Consider the following 24,714-nt stretch of genomic DNA (forward strand, 5'->3'; position numbering starts at 1 on the left):
CTAATTTTTCAGCAAATGTCAATAAAACAATGTCTACTCTATTCCACACGATGTCCTAGGCCCAGAAAAAGTATAAAGAAAAAATTATCACGTTTTCCCTGCTATCCAAAGATGGCAAACACCAACATTCTGATGTATTTCCTTTTCGTCTTTTTCCTGTGCAGACTCCTTTTCGGAGGACGTGTCTGTGGCTTTCCTGCCACAGGATTGGTCAGCTTGCTTTCCTGGCCTGACCCCTGGAGGCCCACGGGCTTTGCTAAAGCTGCAGGGGGGTCAGGGATCTCTTCTCCCGGGAGGTAGTGGGGCTGTCTGAGGAGGAAGAGGGGGCGTGGGCAGCCTGCCCTTAACCCCCTACCTCACTTCCCGCAGGCACCTGTGCCGGCCCTGCCACAACCGTGAGAAGGCCAAGGGCCTGGGCAAGTACATCTGTCAGCGGTGCCACCTGGTCATCGACGAGCAGCCCCTCATGTTCAGGAATGATGCGTACCACGCGGACCACTTCAGCTGCACCCACTGTGGGTATGTGCATGGCCAGTCCCTGTGACCAGGGCCGGTGGAGAGCCAGTGGAGGTGGGACCCCCACCAGGGGAGTGATGGAGCAGGAGAGATGGACCCATCCAAAGAGTGGGGTGCAGGGCAGAGGTGGAATGGGGCCAGGAAGGCACCGCTGCGGGAGACTCCTCTCTCAGGCTTATGTTCAGGGAGGACTTGCCTGGGGCCTGGCTTCAGACTCAGGGGGTGAGGGAGGGCTGGGCCCCAGATGAAGCTGAGAGGAAGGAATCGAAGGCTCGGAGGGCAAGGCTGAGGAGGAGGGGTTGGTGCTGGTGTTGGAGAGGGGAGAAGAGAGGAGAGAGAGGCTACAGAGCCATCCCCTTGTGCCTGCCCCAGACCCCCAGTCTGGTATGGAGGGGCCTGGAGAACAGATCTGCTTCTCAGAGGGCGTGACGGTGCCGAACACAGGCCGCCTTCTGCAAGGGCCATGCGGGATTCCTGTGCCCGGGGCCTGTCTGGGGCACAGGAAGCCTCCAAAACAATCAGAGATCAAAGAGCCGCCTGCCCTGGGCACTCTGCTGGGACAGAACGGGGCCTCTCAGGAAGCTGCACCCCTGGGGCTAGAGGGGCTGGTGTGACCCCTGCCAGCGTGGGCCCCCAGAGAAGGAGGCCACCTGGGGGCTCTGTGCTGTCTTCCAGGAAGGAGCTGACTGCTGAGGCCCGCGAGCTGAAGGGTGAGCTCTACTGCCTGCCCTGCCATGACAAGATGGGCGTCCCCATCTGTGGGGCCTGCCGCCGGCCCATCGAGGGCCGTGTGGTCAACGCGCTGGGCAAGCAGTGGCATGTGGAGGTGAGTGAGGCCAGCCTAGATGGGAGGTGGGGTCCTCCTGCAGCCCCTCCCCACTCCCACTCCCAGGCTGTGGAGCTGGCTCCCAGCAGGCACCTTCCTCTTGGGTGCTGCGCCTCCTCACCCCTGGCCAGGAGACCTGAGCACACAGACCATGGTTGGGCAGCCATGCTTGCCTTCCTTCCTCCTCATCCTGGCCTTCTAGAGGATTCCAAAGTGATAAGAAGACCTTGGGGACCATGTGCCCAGGGAGCCCTGTGGGATTGCAGTTGACAGAACTGGGTGTGTGTACAGCCCGTGTAGACATGGAAGCTGGGCACACCTGGTGGTGAGCTCCTCAAGTGTGCCCACCTGGGTCACCTGGAACACTCACCCCTGCACTGTGGGCTCTTATGGTCTTATGGACACTACTTCCAAGGGAGGTTTTCGATCCCCAGTGACCTGACCAGCTCTGTGTCCCAGAATCTCTGCCTTGGGTGGTCTCTTTGAGAAGGTCCCGCTGTGGGAGGGTGGACCCCCACACGCCGAATCCTTGCCGAACAAGAAGATGCTGCTCAGAGACATGAGGGCTTGTAGGGGACGCCCATGGGAGGCAGACATGTGCAGCCTTCCAAGAGGCACCACGCTAATAACATTGGCCCCACATGGGAGGGCCCGCCATGGCACAGGCTCCTCCCCTGACAACTTGGGCTGAGGTTGCCCAGGTGGGAAGCAGGCCCAGAGAGGATGGTGACGCCAGTGTCACTGTGCGTTAAGGAAGGAGTGGGGTCTGCTGATGCAAGGACAGTCTGTGGAGGTGTCAGCTCCACTGCGCACCTGTGGGCATAGGAGGCACTCCACCCCTGGCCTCTGCGTCCTGTCCCGGTCGTGCTCCAGACCTGACTGGGCCCCTCCCCTCCTAGCACTTTGTCTGTGCCAAGTGTGAGAAGCCATTCCTGGGTCACCGGCACTATGAGAAGAAGGGCCTGGCTTATTGCGAGACCCACTACAACCAGGTAGGGCGGGGCCCGAGGGCGCGCTGGCAGGACCTGCGAAGTCACAGGTCTGGAGGGGAGCTGCCTGCGCCTGTTGGGGGCTGAGGGGTGGTGGGGAGCCTGCAGGGAGGTGGGCGGGAAGGCTGCAGGCGTCAGAGCAGGAGAGGATGCAGGGCAGCCCCCTCAGGAGCGTGGTGGGTGCTGAGCCAGGCCTATGTGCTCCGGCCCAGCTCCCAGCTCAGCAGCCCTCTCTCATTTGAGAGAGGCCTCTGTCCTCATTTGAGAAATGTGCCCCTATGGCCCAAGCCTGTTGTGGGGACCGAACGAGATGACAATGTCACAGTGTGACATTCATCGTCCCCCTCCTGCTACGTCTGGCAAAGCCGCCCAGCTGCTCTGGCGCAGAAGACAGGGGTAACCATCCTGGCCCACACCTCTCAGGACACCAGCAGGAGCAAAGGGGCTTTTTGGGGAGTAATGCCTCCACTGTGGCCCTTCCCAGAGGGGAGATTCTGATGGGCCCAGGGTGCCCTCACATCCTGCCCTGGGCTGGGGCACATCTGCCTGGCTGATACCCTCTCTGTCCACAGCTCTTTGGGGATGTCTGCTACAACTGCAGCCGTGTGATTGAGGGCGACGGTAAGGCTCCTCTGTCCCTGTGCAGCCCCCCTCCTCGGCCCCGGGCCCCCGCTCTCCCTCTGGGCCCTGGGTCCTGCAGCTGCGGGCCCAGCTGGCCCTCACTTTGCACAGCTGGGCCTGCGGCCGGCCTGGGAAGGGGCTGCTGAGCACCATCCGCATCCGCCCCTCACAGTGGTGTCAGCCCTCAACAAGGCCTGGTGTGTGAACTGCTTCTCCTGTTCCGCCTGCAGCGGCAAGCTCACCCTGAAGTAAGTCAGCCAGCCTCCAGGGGCCCCAGGGGGCTGGTGGGCAGAGAGAGACTGCACGGTGTCTCCCTCCCTCCCTTCCCCTCCCTCCTCATGGCTCGGATTTGAGTGGGCTTTCCGTGGGCTCTTCCTTTCATTAGGCCTTCCCTGAATGCTCACTGTGGTCAGGCCCTGGGGATGCGCTGGGAGCAAGGGGTAGCCTAGCCCCATGGTGGCAGGTCCAGGGACCCCCAGGGCACAGTGACACGAGCCTCCAACACACCGCAAAGACCATGGGCTCTGGGGAGGGAAGGGCATTCCAGCCCAGGGAATAGCATGTTCAGAGGCAAAGGCGTCAGACCGCAGGTTCATCCAGGAGGCCAAGAGGGGTGCAGGATGGCTGGAGCTGTGAGCTGCAGTGGAGCCCAGGTTTCTGAGGACAGCAGGGAGCCATGGAGGGTTCTGGAGTGTCAGAATTGGAGAGAAGCCTCTAGGAGCGGAGGGAGACCTGCAGGCCCCTCTCTCGTTCACTGTGACCTCTGGCCAGAAGCTCACCTGGGGCCTGGCCTGCGGGCTGGAAGCAGGCTGGTGGGGGAGGCTGTGGGCTAGGAGCCAGGGAAGCCCACTCCTCGGCCTCGACGGGTCAGAGGAGGCCTGGCTCGGGGCTGGTGGGCCATGGGGCTCTCCTGACTGTGGGACTTCCTCCCCAGGAACAAGTTTGTGGAGTTCGACATGAAGCCCGTGTGTAAGAGATGCTACGAGAAGTTCCCGCTGGAGCTGAAGAAGCGGCTGAAGAAGCTGTCGGAGCTGGCCGCCCGCAAGGCCCACCCCAAGGCTGTGGGCCTCAACTCCGCCTGAGAGGCCCCCTGCCTGCCCTCCTGCCTCTCCCTCCCTGCTTGTCTTCCTGCTCCTGCTGCCCCCTTCTGTTTACTGCCTCGGCTCCTCATCTCATCTCCTCTGTCTGTCACCTCTCCCCATCTCCTGCCCTCCCTCTGTTCTCCCCACTTCTCTCTCTGCTCAGCAGTCCCTCCTTTTCCCTCTATTCCCTCATCTCTGCCTCTTCCCCACCTGTCTCTTCTCTCCCTCCCATGGGCTCCTCCCCTTCCTTCTTTGCAGGCCAGGGGCAGAGGCAGGGGTCCTGGAGGTAGTCAGCCTGTGACAGGCCTGTGCCCGCAAGGTTCAGCCTGAGGTCCTCCAGGGACAGGAGCGCATCAGGGCCTGGAGTCACCTGGCTCCAGCCTGTCCTGACCTGTCCCATCCCTGCAGGAGGCCTGGCAGTTCACTGTCTCCTGTGGGAGCTTGGCCAGCCTCCACCCCAAAGTGGCCCCACTGTGCACAGATGGCCCTCGGACCAGGGCCACGAGAATGGGAGCCTCTGGGGAACCACTCTTGCATCCCTCAGCCACACACTCACTCAACCAAATAGGATCCCTGTGCCCAAACTGGGCCAGCAAGCCCTACCAGCCGCACCCCACGCATCACCAGGCCCCACCACCATCACTCAGGAGGCCTCCTTCCTGAATCCGGCCTTGGCCAGTCCAGCCCCAACCCGGGCCGCTGTGGTTCCCCATGGCCCCTCCAGCTCCACCCCCCCCCCCAGGGCACACTCTGACTCTCTGGGTGTGGCTGGGGGCCCGGAGGTGGTGGGGTCAGGTGGGTGGCTCATTCCTACCCTCCAGGGACCTGGTGTTGGGACTCACACTTGCACAACCAATGAAGGCTTATTTACACATCACACGGCCCGCGTAGTTTGTGGCATCGGGCGTGAGGTGGTGGGGCAGCAGCCCCTGTGGACGCACTGCTGCAGGGTTGTTGAACACCGAAAGAGCAGGTGTCAGATAGGACAGGTGAGCGTTGTTCAGGTGGGACCCAGCCCTTGTTCCCAGGGCCAGGCTGCCATCCGGGCTTGGAGACAAGGCCAGGCAGAAGCCCTCAGTCCATGAAGGCCAGCCTGGTGGGTGGGGTGGGGGCAGGGTCTGACAGGGCTTTCTAGCACTTCGGAAGTGAACCCAGGCTTCCAAGGCCCTGCCTCCAGCTCTGCCCCCTACCTGGGCGGAGGCCAGCCTTAGCAGGAAGCTAGTGGCCTGCACCTCCACCAGGCCCACTGGCAGCAGTGCATGTGTCCCAGTGCCCTGTGGGGGAAGGAGAAAAGGCGTGCACAGGGGCCTCTTAGGAAGACTCTCCCCAGGGGAGAAACAGGAAGGGAAGGAGGGAGGGAGGGAGAAACCAGTGAAGTCATTTCCTGAGCACAGAGTTGTCATCCCGTATCCCTGGAGAAGTCACAATGCTTTTTGCTTCTTCTGGAAGAGACCTTTTGCTGGCCAGTGCCTCCTGGGCCTCCTGCCCACCTGACCGACCCCCTCCCCCCCACCTTCTCTCACTGACACACACCCTGCTGCTCCGTGAATTTTTATTGAACATTTTTGGGGAGGTGGGTCATCTTAGCCATCCACCCATCGGCCTGGAGGCCTGACAGTCCCGGCCTCCCCCTGGGCTCCCTCCTTTGGCCCCCATGGTCAGCACCTAGGGGAGAGGGCCCACTTGGGCTGCAGAGGGGTGTGGGGGTGTTTTGGGGAGAGGGCAAAATGAAAGACTGCCTGCAGGAGGCAGGCCCTGGGCTGAGAGAAGGGCACCAGGGAAGTGCCCCAGGACCCCAGACTGGGAGGGTGACTGAGTGGCAGGCAAGCCCCCACTGCTACAGATCGGCCAGGGCTGGGGCCCGGGAGCCCCACTGCTTGTTCATGGTGCTCAGGAGCTGCTGCACATACGAGGTCAGCAGGTCGTCCATCTTGTAACCCTGGACAGGGGAAGGGGGAGGTCAGAGGATGCGGGGCACAGCTGGGGCGCTTCGACCAGGGCCTGGCAGTGCCCAGCTTCTGCCTCTGCGACATACGGGGCAGGGAGGTGGGGAGGGAAGTAGGGCTCCTGCTGCTGGGAACAGAGTCCCCCTCGCTCCTCAGAGTGCCCAGGACCACAGGCCCCACAAGCAGGCCTTGCTGCCACGCTCCTTGGGTAACACGCCCAGCCCTTCCCTCGCTGTGCCTCCTTCCAGGCCTCTGCTGGTCCAGCCCGGCCTGGCCCAGCCCAGGCACAGGTGGCTGGGCCCTCATAGTGAGCACCTTGCCTGGGGGCAGGCGAGGGTCAGGGTGGGGGAAACCCAGTCCCCAGTGCCTCTCCGTCTGTGTGTCTGGCGAGGAGAAGGGACTCGGGGCCCCCAGGAGGCCCCCAGGCCTGGCGCTCACCAGAGAGGTCTCACACAGCAGGCGGCTGCCCCGGCCCAGGCTCCCTAGCACCATGTGGAAGTAGGTGCTGCCACTGCTCCAGCTGGCGATCTTGGTGAAGGGGTAGGTGGTGAGCAGCTCCTGGGGGCGGGGTGGCAGGGTGGGTGGGAGCCGGCTGAAGCCCTGGGGCCCTGGGGCCCTGGGGCCCTGAGTCTGAGCTGCTGCTCTGGGGTCCTCCAGAGCCCATGGGGCCATGTGGGGGTACAGGAGGGCAGGTGACCGCAGCCCCACCCGCACAGGGGTCCTGGGACCCTGGCGGCCTCCCTAGCCCTGCCGGGGCCCTGCTGCTACCTTGGTCTTGGGGTGGATAAGCAGAACCCCGTGCCGGTTGATGGCGATGAGGATGATGTCCGGGTAGGAGGGCTCTGAGGTTTGCTGGGGAAGGGTCACAGTGGTCACAGCCCAGCCCAGGAGGCCAAGCGACCACCGCCCCGAGGCACACGCACGCACACACGTGCACGCATGCTCCTCCGAAACCTGGTGGCTGGCCCCACCTCGAGATGTGTGTTTGAGGAGAAGCTCAGGCTGCTGAGGCCAGAGCTGCTGGGGCCTGCTTGGTGAGGACGGCTGGGGGGTGGTGGTGAGGCCTACCTTCACCTCAAAGAAGGCAGACCCAAAGGTGGGCCACCGGCAGATCCACTTCAGGAAGGCCACTTTGGCCTCCTCCACCGTCTTGTCCCTGTGCTTGTCACAGGCCAGAAGGATGCTCTGGGGAGGTGAGGGCTGGTGAGGGCCTGTGGGTCCCACTCTGCCCAACCAGGCCCTCCAGATGGGGCCCCAAGGCCTGGCTCCAGGGCAGCGCCTGCCTGCCAGAGGCCACCCTGGGGGGCACTTAGAGCCAAGCGTGTCCTCCAGCCCCTGGGGAGGAGAGCGCGTCTCCCGAGTGCTGTGGACGGCATGCAGGCATGGTGTCCGCAGGCCCAGACCACCTTCCAGCCCAGGAACGTGCTCATCTTGCCCAGGCAGGTCCTGGCACCCAGCCCCATGCCGGGTCCCTGGTATGGCAGGTCCCCTCCCCAGCCCCTGTCAAGGACCTTTTTCCATTCCTCCGAGGACATCAGGCGTGTGAGGTTCTCGGGCACGAGTTCCCTCAGGATCTTGGGGATACCAGCTAGCTGGGCCCGGTCACTGTCAAACTGGGCCTTGTAGATGAGGCCTGCCAGGTGGATGGCGTCTTCCCGTGAACACTTGTGGAACCCACGCAGGTACTTGGGCAGCTCCTGGGTGATGGACACGCTGGGCCTCAGGCTGCTGCCCCCCACCTTTGTGCTCAGGTGGCAGGGGTGACAGCCCACCCCCATCCAGGAGACTGAGCCAGCAAAAAGCTAGGGCCCTCCGGGTAGGGTTTCTGGCAGGGGAAGGACCATCCAGTCGGGGCTGGCCCCTGGCGTCTCGTGGGGGTCGTGGCTGCTCTTCCCTCTGAGGTCAGCTCTTCAGGGCCAGTGCTCCAGGGGACGTGGGACCTTCTGCCCCTCCCCTCCTCTGGCAGTCGTGCTGCAGGTGCTGGTACCTTCGCTGTCCCCAAACGCTGCTGTCCCTCTGCTCCTGGCTCCAGAACCCTCAGGGCCTTGGCCGGCCCACCACATGGGGCCTGAAGGGCCTCCAGGAGCCCCTGGCGTGTGGTGGCCCTGGGGCAAGGCAGCCGCTGGCCTGCTGCCTCCTCCACCTCTCAGGGCAGGTGTGGGATGGAGTGAGGGTGGACCCAAAGCCCCCGAGGAGGGAGCCTGCCCAGTACCTGGTGGTAATGGAGTACGGTGTCTGCGTTCACGTCCTTCCCCGGGGCCACGTTGAGCCACAGTTTCCGCATGAAGTACACCCAGTAGGGGAGGGTCACGGGGCCCCCTGGGCAGGGCCGGCAGTGAGCACCAAGCCTGCCCTGGGCCCTGCTCCCTCCAGGACTCCCCTGGCCCCATGGGCTCTGCTGCTGGCTCCAACCCCTCCCGTGGCCCTGGGCGCTGCCGCCCCCGTCCCTGCACCCTGCCCGCTGCACATGCTCCTGGATGCCCCTCATATGGCGGCTGTGTTTGCTCCTGCTGCCTCCCCTGCTGGAAAACCTCCACGCCTTCCTTCTCCTGGACCCCCAACTCTCCCTCATCTTTCAAGACTAGTGCGGAGGTCACCTTCTCCAGGAATGTCGCTGGACCTCCCTGTGGGGGTCAGGTCCCGTGCATCCTTCATCACCCTGCAGTCCAGCCATCTGTCCTAGGTCTGTCCCCATGCCCTGGCCCTGCCCCAGCTGGGAGAGCTCCCATGGCAAGTCTCTCACTGCCTGGCCCCAGGCCTGGCCGTACCCATGACCCAGGGAACATAAAAGGGAATGAATGAATCAATGAATGAACGGGCATGGGCCATGCAGGAGGTACCAGGAAGCCTTCCGACCCTGGCCCAGGGAGGCAGACAGTCTGTGCCTCTGCCCCGTCCATCCCAACCCCATCCCCCTTCCCTGCCCACCCTGCTCCACACAGACCCCCTCACCTTCTTTCTGGGGCTTGTTCTTCCTCACCCAGTCAGATACCTGCCGCAAGGAGTCGAAGAAGAAGTCTCCCTCCTTCTGGCTGATGACCTAGGGTGGGTGGGGAGGAAGGCACAGAGGGTGTTCAGGTGGAGGGGCTTCCGGGGGAGTGCCCTCCTAGAGGGCCTGGGTCCAGCCAGCCCACCTGTGGCCTGGAGGCTGGGTGCCGCCCTAGGGCAGGCCTCGCTTCCCTGGAGACCTGTCCGTGAATTGGGCTGCTTGTGGGCTCCACGACCCCGCCCACCTTCGTCCTGCACTGAGGGGCCCAGCCCAGCACAGGTGGGAGACTGCCACACACGGCAGCCCCTGCCCCTTTCCCTCCTGGCCCCTGGCCTGCGGGCCAGCCGCACCTTGTCTGCGATCTTGATGAAGAGGCTGCAGCCTTCCCAGGAGGCCAGCTGCAGGGTGGCGGCGATGCCCTCGCATACTTCTCGCACGCGCATGTTGGAGCCCACCTCCAGCACCTGGGCAGAGAGGCGGCATGTGAATGTCTCAGGACGTGGCTCAGCCTGCGTGACCCCCTCATCGCCTGACCCCACTGCTCCTCCGTAAGACTGGGGCTGGATGTCCTGGGAAGGGCAAGCATTCCCTGCTAGAAAACCGGCCAGATGTTTGTGTTGTTTTGTCACAGCGATCACTGTCTCGGGCCCAAGAGGCCCGGCCTTTTGAACCTGCTCTCCGAGCCCTGCAGCCAGGCTGTGGGAACTTTCCGTTATGGGACTTGACCGTCTCCAGGACGGTAGAGGCCACAGTGCCGTTGGGGAGGGCTGTGAAGGCACACTGTCCCCTCGGCCTCCTCGGCCTTGCGCTCCACTGCTGCCACTTGGCCCAGGGCCTCTGCCTCACAGCCCGTCCTGGTGGTCTCCCACCTCCCACCAGCAGACAGCATGGGCTCTGTCCACAGGCAGCGCTGCTCTCAGGCCCCCACGCCCTGGGACTCCACCCTGCTGCCCACCCTTCTGGCCTCCTCGCTCCCATGCCTCAGCCTAGAATGCCCTCCACACCTTGGGACAGTCCCGATCACCCACTGCACTACCTGAACTTCCCGGGTCGGCCCGCCCCTGCGCCGGCCGGCAGCACCTGGGGGCGCATGGCACTCAGTCCTGTTTGTGGGGCACCAAGGAGGGCGTGGGCAGGTTTCTCAGGGCAGATGGGGCGGGGGTAGGAGCGGGGAAGGTGAGACGATCTGCTCTAACTCTGAAAACAGCCTTGTCAGTCCGCTTCTTTTCGCTCTCCTCAGGTAACCCAGGTGCAGAAGGACTTTGCTCTGGGCTGGGATCCCGAGTCCCTCGGGGCAGGGGCTCACCTCAATAGTGTCGTTGGGGAAGTAGATCTTGTGGCGGATGGGGAAGATGTTCTGCTCCACGGCCTCCACCTCCCTCTGGTGTGGGGGCTGCTTCCGGGGCCCCGCCCTAGAGCAGGACAGTGCTGCATGTGCCACCCTGCCTGCCACCCGAGCCCAGCCCAGCCGCCAGCCTCCAGAACAACCCTAGAGACCACTGCCCAGGGCGCGGTTCCCAGGGGGCTGCCCCTTCCTGGGGTGCTCAGCACGTGGCCCAGAGGAGGAGGCAGAGGCCAGCCTGGACTCATCCCCCAGGTGACCCAGGATTCTGAGGAGCAGGCTGGGGACACACATGGGGAGGGGACCCGGGCTGGCCAGGGCCTCCGGGGTAGGGTGCCAGCTGGCAGGGTGGGTCGTGTTCTCGTTTTCACACAGCAGGGGCTCCGGGCAGGGGTCGCGGACTCCATCAGGGCCTCCCTGAGGGCACCCATCTCCCCCTCCATGACCAGGGCCGCCACTCACTGTCATGGCCGCCCACACGGCCAAGGCACTCTACCCCACAGCCACAGGAGGCCAAGCCAGAGGGGCAGGCGGCATGGAGGAGAACCCAGACCGAGCCAAGGAAGAGCTGCCTGGCTGTGGGAGGGCGGGGGCAGGGAGACTGCACACGGATGGACAGGCATGGGCCTCTGACCTTGGCCACTCTGGGCTGGGCTTGGCAGGAGAAGGGTGGCTTAGGGCATTGATGTCACCCTCTGGCCTCCAGGCAGTTCCCTCTGTACCCCAGACAGGCAGCCGTGGGGGCAGAGGAGCACATGGCTACCACTGAGCCTGCCAGAAGCTTCTACTGACCCCCCAGGCCTCCTTGTGACCCTCCTGGGCCTCACCCTCTGCCTTTCTCCCCAGTGGCTGGGGGCTGGTCCTGCCTCCCCAAAGTGACAGCAGTTTCTGAAGAGGACCAGAGCCTGGTCCCCGCTGGCCAGTGTCCCCACTGGACCACAAGCTCCTGGAGGGCCGGCTGGTCCCCTCAGCACCCCTGCACACTGGCCTGGCCAATGCTCCAGGGGCATGGGGCTGGCATGTGATGCTCACCTCAGCACCCTCTGGATACGGCGGCTGCAGTCAGGGGCCAGCAGCTTCCTCCTCCGAGTGTCTATGAACTTCTGGGCGTGGGGCAGCAGGGCCTTGCCAGGCGGGAAGAGGCCTGTGCAGAGCCACAGCAGCTGCCAGCCCCGCTCCTCGCTGTACCTGGGGGCGGCACTGCCCATCAGCCCAGGAAGGGCCCTCCCGGGGGCCCTGGGCCAGCCAGGCACTGCGGAGAGGTGGATGTGAGGCCTGCCTGAGGCTGTGGGAGTCTGTGGGGCCTGGCCGGGGAGAGGATGCAGCTGGCCCGCTGCCCAGCTCCCCAGTGCCACAGAGATTTTCACACCCATGAGACGGGCAGGGATGCTACGCGCCCATTTTGTGGAGGAGGGCCCTGAGGTGTAGAGAGGCCATGGCCTGCCTGGCTCACAAAGGAGGAGTAGGCGGCAGGGCCCAGGGCAGGTCTGTTCCCTCTCTGCTCTGACCACCCTCAGGCAGTCAGCAGGACAGACCAGGCTCCAGCCCTCCCTGCTCCCGGGCAGGCTGTGAGCCTCCACGAGCCACTGCCTCCCCCTCTGGACAGTGGGCACAGCCTCTGGGGGCTGGGGCGAGGACTGAGGGGGCCTGGGCACGGAGCCTGGTGGCCTGCACCCCATCCTGCCCCAGCAGACCTCTGGGTATTGTGTGTCAGCTGCTTCAGGATCTGGCAGTAGACCTCATCCTGCAGGGCCGTGTCCTGCAGGGCCAATGAGAAGATCTGGTCGCTGAGCTCCAGGGAGGTCCAGGCCTGCCGGGAGGGGTAGTCACCCATGTACCTGAGGATGGGTGCTGCTGTTAAGGAGAATGTGCTGGCGTGCCTGCCTGTCACCATTGACCCTGAGCCTGATCCCCTGACCCAGGCCCCACACTGACCCCTGACCCAGCCCCAAAACTGACCCCAGACTGGCCCACACTGACCCCTGACCCCACCTCCTCACTGACCCCTGACTCCACCCCTGATCAGCCACACACTGATCCCTGATACCACCCCTACACTGACCTCTGACTCTAGCCCCACACTGACCCCACCCCTACACTGACCCCTGATTCCAGCCCCACACTGATTCCTGACCCAGGCCCCACACTGACCCCTGACCCAGGCCCCACACTGACCCCTGACTCCAGCCCCACACTGACCCCTGACCCCACCCCTAAACTGACCCCTGATTCCAGCCCCACACTGACCCCCTGACCCGGGCCCTACACTAACTCCCGACCGGCCCCATGAGCTGCATGTTGCCTCTGCCCTGCTCTGTGAGGCCTGGCCTCTTGCAGGGCGGCTGTGGGGCCGTGCCCCTGGGGTTGGCGTGGCACTGGGGCAGGCTGGCTGGGGCAGGATATCAATGAAGGTCTGGCAGGCGAGGTCCCGCAGCTCAGCGTTGGCATGGACGCGCTTGAGCAGAGGCTGCCGCAGCGGCTCAGGAGAGTGGGCCCACAGGCGGCCCCGGGTCCGGGCCAGAGGGAACATGGCTCTACTGATGGTCTCCTTCTCCGGGGCCCTGTCAAGGATGGAGGCCAGCATGAGGGCCTGCCGTGCGCCTCCCCTGCCAGTGCTTTTCCTCTGTCTCCTCCCCGCCCACCTACTGTGTGCACACAGTGGGGAGAGAGAGCCGGGCTGCAGTGTGGGGCCCCGTGGGGTACCCCCTGTGCTCACAGCACTCAGCCAAGAAACATGTCACTCCCCGCCCCCAACCTCCCGAGGTGGCCATGGGAGGGTCAGAGGGTCCCCTCCCTGCCAGGGAGGCCAGGCAGGCGCTGCCCCTGCCTCTGTGGCCTCCCCAGCCCTCAGGAACACAGAGGGGCTGGTTGGGGCCAGGTGGGGTGGGGTGAGTACCTGAAAAACTCGTAGGAGAATTCCTCCAGGGTGTGCGGCTTCTCCTTGGGCTCCTCCTCAGGTGGCAGCTCTGGGGGCCGCCCCTCCTGGGCTGCCAGCTTCCGCTTTTCTGGTGACATGGCCAGCAAGCTCTGTGGGGGCACAGGCTTGTGGGTGTCCAGGAGCCACTATCCACAGGCCCTTCCCTTGGGATCCTCTTGGCCTGGCTGCCTTAGTGACTTGGGAGGGACTGGACCACAGGGCTGAACAGGCCTGGGCCTACCCCTCCAGTATCACCTGCTGTGTGACCCAGGACTGGTGACTCAACCTCTCTGAGCCTGTTTCTTTTCCCTTTGGAGGGTTTCTGAGACCCACCAGGCTTCTTTCCACAGGGAACCTCTTTTTAGGAGCATCCCTCACCATGGCCCTGCCTGCCTGGCACCCCCCTTTTCCTCCCCTGTGCCCCCCCCCCCCCGCTTCAGGCCTCAGCACCAATGTCACTCTTAGGGATGCCTTCCCCGGAGCTCGGTGGTGAGCCCCCGCCCTCACATAACACCCAGTGCTTCTTCTCGGTGGCACTTTGCACACTTGCCATCAATTGGTCATTTGCCCAAATGTCCCTTGAGGGCAGAGCCACAATTGTGTTCAATCCTTTACTGCAGGCACAGGCACACAGTTGGCACTCAATGTGTGCATGCTAGAATGCCTGTCTGTCCTGTCTCCCCATGTGGCTGCTCTTGGGGGTGGGGTGGGGTGGTTCTCAGGGGTAGGGAGACATGGGCCCCTTGGGTCAGGGTTAAATGAGGCCGAGACAAGGCTGGGATTGTTCCCAGGACACACCGTAGTGGGAGAGACGGAAGGGATGCCCATTTATTGAGCACCTATTGAGTGTCAAACGCTGTGCCAGGCATTTAGAAACACTGTGCCAGCTTCACAGTCACCCCAGAGGGATGACAGGGCTGGCAGAGCTGACCTGGCGCCTCTGTGAGGCCCTCTGTGAGGTGGGACCCCAGGCCAGGCCTCCTGGGCCACCTCCTCACGCGCGCTCGGGTGCCCAGGCTGAGGACAGGTGAGCTCATGAGTTACCAGCAGCTGTGCTGAGGGCTTGGTGACCGTCGGGATGGTGTAGAGGCAGGCCGTGGGCACCAGCCCTGTCTTGCCCGTCCTGTCGTTCTGGCCCAGGCTCCAGTTCTCAGAGGCCAACAGCCGCTGCTTCTTTGTCAGGATCAGCAAGTCCCCCTTCTTGAAGGGCAGGAGGGTGGCGTCATCTGCAATTCCAGGTCACACATACAAGGGGCAGAAAAGCCACCATTTGTTAAGGGCTCTGCAGAGGCCAGAGGCTGTGCTGGCATTTTGACAGATGAGGAAACTGAGGAAACTGAGCAGTGGACCCAAGGCCACTCTGAAAAGGAATGGTGGTGGGAAGCCAGAGCTCAGCCCTCAGAGGGCCTGGACAGGTACAGAGCCCAGGGACGGGGGGTGGGCTGGGGAGCTCTGACCACGGCCCCAGCCTCAGGAGGCCTGCTCAGAGGCCTGACCAGGAGCTGTGGCCTACGAGGCAAGAGGCCGGGGCAGGAGGGCAGGAGAAGAGCCAGGCTGGTATCACCGTGCCTGCCTGAGCACTGTGGGACCTCTGAGCCGGTTCCTCGTTTGTAAAATGGAGGTCATAATCCCTCCCTCCTGTGGCAGCCGTCGGGATGGAACGGACAACAGGAATAATGTTTCAGGGCTGAGGTTTCTGACCACTGTAAGACCCCATGCACTGAGCCTGCCTACTCCCTTCTGAAGCATGAACGCCCCACCTAATTTCCCACGAATGCTCAGCTCTTGCGGGAGCTCAGGCCTGCGGGGAAGCTGGGGCTGAGGACGAGACTGCTAGGGCTCAAATCCCCCACCCCACTGAGCAGTGTGACCCTGGACAAGCTGCTTCCCTTCTCTGAGCCTCTGCTTCCCTGACTGTACAACGGCCTTACAGGGTCGCTGTGGGGATGGTGTGCAAAGCACAGGCAGGTGGCCCGGTGGGTCTCTGCAGGGGGCGTTGGCCCTTCCTGGGCATCCTGCAGTGGTACAGTCCTCTGCTGGGGTCTCCTCAGAGGTCTGAGATCCTTTAACCCCCTCCTCTTTTAACCCCCTCATTTTGTGGAAGGCAGGTCTGCACCCACAGGGCTTTGTGGCACTCTCTCCCTCTCTCTGCCACACCACTGCTGCGACATGGCCGACATGGCCGTGAGTAAGCTGCCCTCCCGTTGATCACATGACCCCCCACCCCACCCGGCTGGGCACCTGTGGCCTTCCTGTCTTGCAGGGCCATGGCGAACACGGACCTCTCCTTCAAGCCCTCCAGAAACAAGGCCACCAGCTCGGCGATGGCCACACTGCTAGGGGACAGGAACTCGTACTCCTCCTCGTGCAGTGTGCAGAGCACCAGCCTCTGCCCGCCCCGGGCCTCCCTGAGGGACGAAGAGTACCACGTGACCAGAGGCCTCCTCCTCCCTCCCCGTGTGAGCCCCTCCACAGCCTCAGAGGGGATGACCCTCCTGAGTTACAGATGAGGAAACACAGCGACTTGTCCAGGGCCGCTGGCAGGGCCAGGTCTGAGCTCAGGTCGGCCCAAATCCCAGGTGTGTGTGGTCAAGTGACGGCTAGAGCTCAGGGCCCCTTGGTCCTAAGAGGCGGCGGGTGGGGCCAAGCCCCAGTCTGGGGTCAGCTCTGGGTCTGGTGTGCAGACCCACCACAGGGACACTGCAAAACTCACTGGAGCTGAGGCGAGGTGCCAGCTCTGCCATGTGCTCGCTCTGGGACTGTGGGTGAGCTACCCAGCCTCTGCGTGCCTCAGTTTATTCATCTGCAGACTGGATGGCACTGTGAGGACTTCATGAAAGGAAAAGTGCCCAGCACTGTCAGCCTCAGTAAGTGGTGGCCAGTGCGCATCCTGCACACACTGGTAGCGACTGTAATGGTCATGCCACACTGGGGTGTGCTTTAACCAAGGGGTGCTCTGGAGGGCACAGGCAGGCCTTCCCAAAGGGCCTAGAGGCTTCTCAGCAGCTGAGAGCCATGGAGAACCATGGGGCTGGGGGGTCCGAGGCCTAGCCTGGCCTGCAAGGCTGCCCTAGCATCGCTGGCACACACCCAGGCCCTGTCCCTCGCTCCCTTTCCCAGGTGGTCTGTACCTTCCGTGAGATCAGTTCTTGCCCATGAGAAGCGAAAGAGCCTGTGCCCTTTCCAGGTGGGTCTGGGTTTTAAAGAGAAGGCTGAGAGGGCAGTGCATGATGCACAGCTGCAGTACTTAATGGGGCAGTGCCAGCCCCGAGACAGGGGAGGGTGGGGTCCTGAGTCCAAAGGCCACCATACTGTACATGTCAATCCTTATCCCTGTACCTGAGTGAGGCACCAGGGACAATGCACCTCCCTCTCTCCTGGAGCCCCAAAGAGGAGACAGAGATTTGGGGCATCTTCCCTTGGGGCACCCACCTGTTGGTGATCAGACTCATGACCTCTGGGAAAGAGAGTTCTAGGAGCATCTTCTCCCTCTGGTCCAGGAAGTACAGCCCCTTCCAGTTAACAGCCAAGATCAGCTGAGTCTTGGGCAGTCGGGGGCCTGGCCAGAGAAGACAGGGGTGTGAAGTCTGGGCTAGTCCCAGGGACCCCGCCTGCACTCCCTACCCTATCAAATGCCGTTACCGGAGAGTGTGGTGAGTTCAAAGAGCTGGGAGAAGAGCATCGGCCACTGCACGCGGGCGGCGTCCACCACCTGCTCCTGCACGGCCAGCGGCGTCACCTGCTTCTGGGTGTACGGCGCCTGCACGGGAGACACGGTGTGTGACCTCCATCACTCATCTCTCATTCAGTAACCACGGCCTCCCCCCCGGCTACTTACTTGTGTAAGTGCCCAAAGACTCCCTTGTTTGCTGGATCATTCTGCGAAGGCTCTGCTTAAAGCAGGGCTAGTGCCCGGCAAAGGCTGGAGTGGGGAGGCTCGTGGGCTGATGCCGCCGTACTTTACCCCCACTCCCCTGCCCCGGGGGAGGACCCTTCACAGGGTGGTTTTGAGAAAGGAGGAAGGCTTTCTCCCTCTTTAGCTTCAGGACACCAGAGGATTGTAGGGCCCCGGCTTGGCTGTCTCAGCACCCAAGTCTACGAGGCGCTAAGAGGTGCGCTTGTCTGGCGTGTCAGCGAGTGCCTGTGCCTCTGTGTGCACTTGGGCTCGCTCTTGCCCACATAGGCCTCGTGGGTCTGTATCTTGCTCTGTGCATGAGGCCCGTCTTGGTGTGTCTCCGTGTCCTTAGATCTTCTCTCTGTCTTTCTTCTCTGGAATTATCCATCTCAGCCTCCCCCTCTAGTCCCCATCCTCAACTTCCCTTCCTCTCTCTCTCTCGGTTCTTTCCCCACGTCCCCTTCTCCTCTCCCCAGCCCCACTGCTCTATGTCTGCAACTGAACTTTCTTGTTACTGTTTGTTGAATAAAATGTTATTTCTCTTGTTCCTGCTTTGAAAAGTGGTGGGTAATATTCATATCCTGGGTTTGGGAATGCAAATTGATGCATCATATCTGAAGGGTGATCGGCAATATGCAACATGTATTAAGTATTTTAGAACATTCATGCACTCTGAATCCCATTTCTAGGAAATTATTCTGAGGAAATAACTGTCAAGTATATAAAAGCTGTATCTACCAAGTGGTTCACCTTGTTGTATTAACAGTGAAAAATGCGGAATGACTTGAACATTCATCAACAGGGATCAGTAAAAGTAAATTTCAGTTCAATAGCACAACGCAGGACCACGCAGCCACCGGAAACAAACACAGAGATCAGTGTTTAGTGACGTGGAACTATCACGCCACGTGGTTAGGTGAGGCAGCACAGTGAAAGCTGTCCTAAGTCACGATCCTGTTTTCATAAAGGTGCGCTTCTCTCTAGTCGTATCTATATCTCAGTTGTGGACATATGAATAGAAGCAATACACCACAAGGTTAAGAGTGAAAATCTCTTTGATGTGATATTATTGGTGATTTCACTTTTTTCTTTGTATTTGTCTGCATTTTCTGATTTGTTTGGTAATGTACATTACAAATAAATGTACATAATGTACATAATGTTTTAAGGGTTCAATTTAAAAAATCAGTGAAAGTATGTTCACTTTGGAAAAATAGGATGCGGTAAAATTTCCCAATTCTTTACCTTCACCGCAACTCCCCCTTCCCAAGTTATGAAGCCACTTCTCACTCTTGACCATTTGGGTTCATGTGCACCTCTGGCTCCCCTCCCCTCTTGTCCGAGCCCTAAAAAGTCCATGGTCTCTCTCCTGCAAACGCATCCACTCAGACTGGGAAACACCAAAAACGACCAAGAGGGCTTTGCTTCCCCAAAGGGGGAGGCACTCCTTGGCCTGGCACCAAGGAGTGTTCCCACAGGATGCTAGTGGACGCCTGGTGGACAAAGGTTCGTGGTCAAGTATGTTTGAGAAATGTAGGTAAAACAATCAGGCTTCTTACTGCAGGACTTCTCAGAGCCTTTCATAAGTGGCTGTGCACTGTGACTTGCTAAGAGCGGGACAATGCAGGCTGCATTTCCCAAACCGCAGGCACACAGGACCCCTGCCCACAGGCCCATGTTGGGCACCCCCCCTTCTGGGTGGCAGAATGGAGACTGCATTGCTTGGTCATCCTCACCACCTGTCTCTGAACTTAACAGCCCCTGCTGCCTGAACCACTCACCTGGGGCTTATCTCTCTGCACTGGGCTGTCAACTCCTGACAAGCAGGCACTGTGCTGTCTCCTTATTCCCCACTCCCTGTCCTGTCCTTTCTTGGGCCACAGTATCATGGGGATAATTGAGGGTGTGGTATTAGCCAAATGGTTTATCCTCAGTAACCTCTTATGCACAGCTCCCCTGCGGCAGCAGCAGCAGCTAGCCAGGCCTGGCACCTCAGAGACTCCTCTGCATCCTCAGCAATGCTGCAGAGCTCAGCACCCTGGGAGGAAGGAGGCTCTGGCAGAGGGGTAGGTTTGGGGAGGGCTGCCCCTGTGAGAAGGGGAAGGGAGGCAGGGGACTGTGAATCAGATGGTGTGTCTCTGCTGTCCCTTCTTGGGTGGAAGTTCAGGGAGCAGCAGACACTTCCAGTGCTGTGGGTGATCCTGGGAACATGAGTGTGTGCTGGGGTTGGGTAGTGGCGTGGCAAGAGGCTGTCAGCCCCAGGAGGACTCACGTCCACATGGTGTAGGCTGACCAAGCTGGGGTAGAAAAGCAGTGGCCCTCCCTACTGTCCAGAGCCGGCAGCAAGCATGCAGGGCCCAGCGAGGGGACACGGAAAGGCCTGGGGCCAGGACCGGGAGGCCTCCAAGGGCAGGACTGATGCTGAGGCAAGGGCGTGGTCAGCAGTCAGCAGCTGTGCATGCTCTCTTGTGCTGAAAGGCCAGGACCTGGTCAGACACTGCAGTAGAGACCCACCCAAGATGCCAACTTGAGAGGAGGAGGGAATGTGGAATGGGCCCGTGACAGGGAGTAGAACTGAACGAGATGGTTTAAACCTGAAGAGACAGAGCTATGCTAACTGACAAGTTAGTTCCCCTCCCCTGCTGGTGAGGGGGTGGCTTGTGGGGAGCAGCTCCACCCCCTCTACACACCTGGGGCCCCCACCACCCTAGAGGAGAGCCCTTTAGCCGAGCGCCCAGGCTTTGAGGAGGCTGACCTTGGCATGGGCGGCAGTGACGAGGCTAGCCCACTTCTCCGGGGCCTTGGTCCTGTACAGCTTGGAGGGGACACAGCTGGGCAGCAGCTCCTGGATGGCCTCGCTCCTCGCCACGGCGCCTAGCTGCACATAGCAGTGCCGGGCCAGCAGCTCTACCAGCTCTTCCTCCTGCACAGCCGGGGACATGTGTGGGAGATGTGTGCGAGTCCACGCTCCCCAGGACGTGCCCACCCCATGCCCCAGCTCTCATCCCAGCACAGAGAGATGACCAACACTCGGGCCAGAACTGGGAGTGTGAGCAGCCACTGTCCTGCTGCATCCGCTAGGCAGGACCTGCTCCTTCCCCAACACAGTGGGTGGAGCCACCGTGCGCCCTGACTGGGCCCAAGTGCAGGCTGCGCTCCTGCTGGCAGGCTGGGACGTCCTGGCAGCCTTGGCCTGGGCCCTGCCGGCCCTCTGCCTGAGGACAAGGGTTGATGCCCCACTCTCCTCTCCCCACTGTGGGCGAGGGAGCTCTCAGGCCTGGGTGGAACGGCAACATCGCTGCTCTGAGTGGGATAATGTGGGCAAGGCCTTTACCTTGTCCTAGCCAGTCCTCACTTGTCAAGGGTGACCCGTGACCACCCCTGTGGGGCTTCTGCAAGGACTCAGTTGGATAGGATCTAGTGTAAGCACCAGCATGGCCCCGCACAAGGCAGGGTTCCCTGCTCCAGGGGCCCCCCACGTGCCAAGCAGCCCTATTCTCTCTGGGAGACCAAAACCTTGCAGAGCCACCGAGCTGCCTGCCCTCTGAGCCCCCTGTCCCCCTTGCCCCTGCTTCTCCCTGCCCACTGCCATGTTCCAGGAAGGCCTCCAGGACTGCTGCAGCCACCTCCAGTCTGGAGAGCAGCATCCTCCTGACTCAGGCACGGGGAGGTCTGCACCTGCTGAACAGGTGCAGCGCTGCTCTCAGGACTTTGGGTGCGTGAGCTCCCATCCCTCCATTCTCACAACTGCACAGAGCGCTTGTTACTCTCTACACTTTCCAGATGAGTGCCTGTGGCTCAGAGAGGTGACACAACGTTCCCAAGTCCCACCACCAGGAAGAGGCACAGGTGGGACTTGCACTTGAGCACTAGCACCCTGCTGCCCCATAAACAGCTGCTGTGGTGAGGCCAGGTGGGCCTGCGGCCGACGGGAGGCCTTTCCTGCCTGCTGCTGGTACCAGGACCCCAGGGGCTTGGCAAACCTGTGGTCCAAGGGAGGAGGGAATGGAGGCGGGTGGGAAGGGATAGCTGCATGCCCAGCAGAGGGGCCCGGGCACATGTACCCCACGACCGCCTTCCTGGGCCCGTTCCTCTGCCTCTGCCTCCTGTCCCTCCACATTCTCCACGGCCCCCTCCATGCGGTGTCCCCTGATGGCCGCAGCCAGGCCCGCCCTTGCTTTGGCCCCTGCAGCCCCTGCACCTGCCCTGGAACACGGGGCTTCCTCCGGCCATCTGAGGGGTCGACCTCAGGGCCTGACGGCTGCGGTGCCCTCTCACCTTCTCAAAGCTGTACTCGCCGGACCAGACTCCACGGAGGATTTGGCGGTAGATGAGCTCGGTACTGACGGGATCCTCCTGGGAGTCATGCCAGGGTGTGAAGAACTCCTTCCGGAAGTAGATGCGCCAGGGCGACTGCCGCTCCTTCTCGCCCCTTTCCCGGGCCAGCTGCTCACACTGGGCGATGGCGTCCATCACATGGTCACGCCCGCTGCCCAGGGACCAGAACTGAGGCCAGAACCAGGGGCAGAAGGACCACAACTGAGGCCAGAATCAGGGGCAGCTGCTGTGTGCCAGGCCCCGTGGGGACACCTAGCCTCAGCAAATGCGTGTGGAGGTGTGTGCTCAGCCACCGACTGCGGGTTCCTGGAGGACAGGAACCCATTTTGATGCCTGAAGGGTCTCTCCACATCGGGGCACAGCCTGTCCGTCACCCTGAAACCCTTCTCCCAAAAGGGGTGGAGATGGGTGCCCGTGGCTGACGTGACTGGAGTTGCAACGTGTGACTGGCTGGTTGGCATGAGTGTGTCTGAGTCTGAGGCTGTGGGCATGAGAGTAAGGGCATTTGGCTGGGTGATGGTGTGGGGTACAGGAGGGGCTGTGCCCATGTGGCCCTCCATATCTGCTGCATGGGGGTCTGCAGCTCCCTGGTGTGAGGGGGCTTGGAGCAGGATGTGCAAGTGCCTGGTAGACATGTGTGCGTGAGCCGCTCAGGCGTGGCAGGGGACTGACAAGGTGTGCATGTGACACTGTTCGGGGCTGAAGTACAGCTGCTGGGCTGAGTGTGTGAGTGCTCAGGCGAGAGGACAGACTGCCTGGTTACGAGGCATGTCTGTGAGAGTGTGTGCGTGTGTGTGCATGTCTGTTTGGCGGCTGGGAGGGCGAGCAGCAGTCAGGTTGGCATGGTGCGAGGGCTCAAGCTGGCCTGGGTGTGTGAGGGAGGCGGGTGATGGATGGGACACCTGGCCAGTACCTTGTCATACACGGCGACCTGGAGGGAAAAGCCCAGGTGGTCACTCAGGCCCTGCTTGCGGGCGATGTGCAGGCAGACTTCCCGCGACGTTGAGGCTGAGTCGACCGTGACAGTCAGGCTCTCTCCAGTCACCAAGATGACATGGATGGGGATGTGTTTCTTGGACTTGACAGCCTGGGGACAGATGAAGACTCAGCCGGCAGGGCTCAGCTGCCTGCCCCGGAGCTTCCGGAACCCTGGGACCGGAGGCGGGCCCGCCAGCCCCTCCTCTCCTGCATCTGCGGCCCTGCTTGTCCATCCCCATGGGTTCCCGAGGGCTGGGCCTTCTGAAGCTCCACCCGGCTCAGCACGGGCTAACAAAGTTCTGGCCAACAGACGCTGGCTGCTGAACTGCCGGACGCGGCTGCGCAAGAGCAGCGTTGCCCATAGTGTGGTCCGGCAGGTTGCATGCTTCCCCAAGGTGGCCTCAGCAGGTGGCCCGCAGGGTGCACCTGCTGGCAGAAAGCCCTAGTTTTACAAGAGAACCCTGAGATTTGGTGAGGTTCAGTGGCTTAGAATCACAGGAGGTTGGAAGAGTGCATGAAAACCTCCGAGTCGTGTACTCTGGAACATTCTGGGTCCATGGCAGCTACGGCTCCTCTCTGTGCGCGACAGGGTGTGAGGATGCCCACACAGCTGCTACAAGTCCGTGTGCAGCTTCAGGGCTCACCGGCCAGGCAGGCAGATAAGGTAGAAGAGGGGGAGGCCCGCGGACTTGGGTGGCAGGGTGACAACAGGAAGGGGTGCAGCAGGAGGTGACCGCCAGTAGAGGGCACCACGGGACACAAGGAGTGAGCGCCTTCCAGGAGCTGCAGATATAGTGGGGTGCAGGGGGTACCCCCTCAACCTGGCCTGTGTCTGAATGACCCTTCCTGAGGACACAGTGAGAACTCACAGGTGACACAGACAGCAATGACACCAAGGATGACAACCTTGGAATGGCCCCTGCCTTCTTTATAAACCTCCTCTCCTCAAATGTCCTTGGGAGGGGTCATGAGGCAATTAGCAGTCATTCACATTGCAATGCTAAGTGATTTATCCGGTTTATTTTCCCCTTCAGCCAGGAGCGCTAAAGGAATGTGGATTTAGACCTAGGCAGGACACCTCTGAAGCCAGGGCCACACCTGGGAAGGCTGAGCCCCGGGGTGGGGGCCTCCCAGGGGCCACTGGCACAGAGGGCACCACGAAGGGTGGAGCAGCCTGGAGGACACACTCCCCAGTGGCAGGACGAGGAGGGCGCCCATGAGGTGTGCTGGAGGAGCCACCGGGCTGGCGCCACCCCACAGTGACCGCCTCCCGCCCCTGCCGGCCCCTACCTGCAGCTCCAGCCAGGTAGGGGGCTCTGTGCGCACCCCATTGGCACAGGTGCGTCTCAGGCGCTCAATGCAGAAGGGCCCGTAGCTGGCCGGCCCTTGACCAATGAAGTTCAGCAGATACTGGTGGGCGAGGGAGGGACAGGGAGGAAAATACTTAGAATGGAAGCCACTCTCTACTCACCGTCCAAGTGGATTCTAAAAATTATACTATTCGGTGCTGAGAGGGGCATTCTCACACACCATGAGAGGGAATATAAACTGGCACGGCATTTCTGAGGAGCAATTTGGCAATATGTTTTAAATAGTATATAGTTTTAAAATGTGCATACTCTTTGACCCAATAATTCAAACTCATCTTAAAAGCAAACGTGTTTTTTAATGGCAGTGGTGTTTATGGTGATGAGCAATTGGAAGATGGACCTGAAATGTCCATCAACAAGTGAAATACTCCCTGGGATGGCTGTATATAGATGGTGTTAAAGCCGGCAACGGGGGAATGTCTATAACATGAGAAGACACTCACGGAGATAAGTGAAAAACATAGGAGAGTCGATGTTGAAAATATGTTTAACAAAATGTGTCGAAAATCTCTGTCTCAGGGCCGGCCCGGTGGCGCAGCGGTTAAGTGCTCGTGCTCTGCTTCGGCGGCCCGGGATTCGCAGATTTGGATCCCGAGCGCACCAACGCACCGCTTGTCAAGCCATGCTGTGGCAGCATCCCATATAAAGCGGAGGAAGATGGGCACGGATGTTAGCCCAGGGCCAGTCTTCCTCAGAAAAAAAATAAAAAGAAAAAAATAAAAAGAAAATCTCTTTGTCTCGCAGAGAGATGTTGTGAGGAGATGCTGACTGAAGAGTTTGCTGGTGTCAGGAGTGGCCCTAGTGCCAGGCAGACGGCGGGGTGACTGTGCTTCCTGCTGTCCCAGAAGGGACACTAGAGGAAGTCACAAGTGGGCCTCTGTAACTCAGCAGGCCGGGTTACCTCT

General features: G+C 61.4%; 2 protein-coding genes across 3 annotated transcripts in view; one reads left to right on the plus strand and one right to left on the minus strand.

Moving 5' to 3' along the window:
- LIMS2 (LIM zinc finger domain containing 2) overlaps positions 1 to 4,905 on the plus strand; it is a 35,662-nt gene extending 30,757 nt beyond the window's left edge. For both annotated transcript variants that reach the window (XM_058548750.1, XM_058548751.1), the window contains exons 5-10: positions 370 to 519; positions 1,192 to 1,342; positions 2,242 to 2,334; positions 2,904 to 2,952; positions 3,125 to 3,200; positions 3,887 to 4,905. In XM_058548750.1, the coding sequence (XP_058404733.1) occupies positions 370 to 519; positions 1,192 to 1,342; positions 2,242 to 2,334; positions 2,904 to 2,952; positions 3,125 to 3,200; positions 3,887 to 4,034 (667 nt within the window). In that variant the 3' untranslated portion in view covers positions 4,035 to 4,905. The remainder of the gene's footprint in view (positions 1 to 369; positions 520 to 1,191; positions 1,343 to 2,241; positions 2,335 to 2,903; positions 2,953 to 3,124; positions 3,201 to 3,886) is intronic.
- A 675-nt stretch (positions 4,906 to 5,580) lies between these two features.
- The window catches only part of MYO7B (myosin VIIB), a 94,103-nt gene continuing 74,969 nt past the window's right edge, over positions 5,581 to 24,714 (minus strand). Inside the window, exons 27-47 of the mRNA XM_058549740.1 lie at positions 23,730 to 23,849; positions 22,375 to 22,548; positions 21,402 to 21,629; positions 19,879 to 20,046; positions 16,871 to 16,988; positions 16,661 to 16,787; positions 15,470 to 15,636; positions 14,273 to 14,454; positions 13,208 to 13,338; positions 12,715 to 12,872; positions 12,006 to 12,159; positions 11,344 to 11,499; positions 10,276 to 10,381; positions 9,320 to 9,433; positions 8,933 to 9,020; positions 8,193 to 8,299; positions 7,492 to 7,677; positions 7,049 to 7,165; positions 6,749 to 6,832; positions 6,419 to 6,538; positions 5,581 to 5,973 (exon numbers count right to left, since the gene is read on the minus strand). Of these exons, the coding sequence (XP_058405723.1) occupies positions 5,872 to 5,973; positions 6,419 to 6,538; positions 6,749 to 6,832; positions 7,049 to 7,165; positions 7,492 to 7,677; positions 8,193 to 8,299; positions 8,933 to 9,020; positions 9,320 to 9,433; positions 10,276 to 10,381; positions 11,344 to 11,499; positions 12,006 to 12,159; positions 12,715 to 12,872; positions 13,208 to 13,338; positions 14,273 to 14,454; positions 15,470 to 15,636; positions 16,661 to 16,787; positions 16,871 to 16,988; positions 19,879 to 20,046; positions 21,402 to 21,629; positions 22,375 to 22,548; positions 23,730 to 23,849 (2,907 nt within the window). The 3' untranslated portion in view covers positions 5,581 to 5,871. The remainder of the gene's footprint in view (positions 5,974 to 6,418; positions 6,539 to 6,748; positions 6,833 to 7,048; positions 7,166 to 7,491; positions 7,678 to 8,192; positions 8,300 to 8,932; positions 9,021 to 9,319; positions 9,434 to 10,275; positions 10,382 to 11,343; positions 11,500 to 12,005; positions 12,160 to 12,714; positions 12,873 to 13,207; positions 13,339 to 14,272; positions 14,455 to 15,469; positions 15,637 to 16,660; positions 16,788 to 16,870; positions 16,989 to 19,878; positions 20,047 to 21,401; positions 21,630 to 22,374; positions 22,549 to 23,729; positions 23,850 to 24,714) is intronic.

Source organism: Diceros bicornis, chromosome 10, assembly GCF_020826845.1.
Source record: "Diceros bicornis minor isolate mBicDic1 chromosome 10, mDicBic1.mat.cur, whole genome shotgun sequence".
Taxonomy (NCBI): Eukaryota; Metazoa; Chordata; class Mammalia; order Perissodactyla; family Rhinocerotidae; genus Diceros; species Diceros bicornis.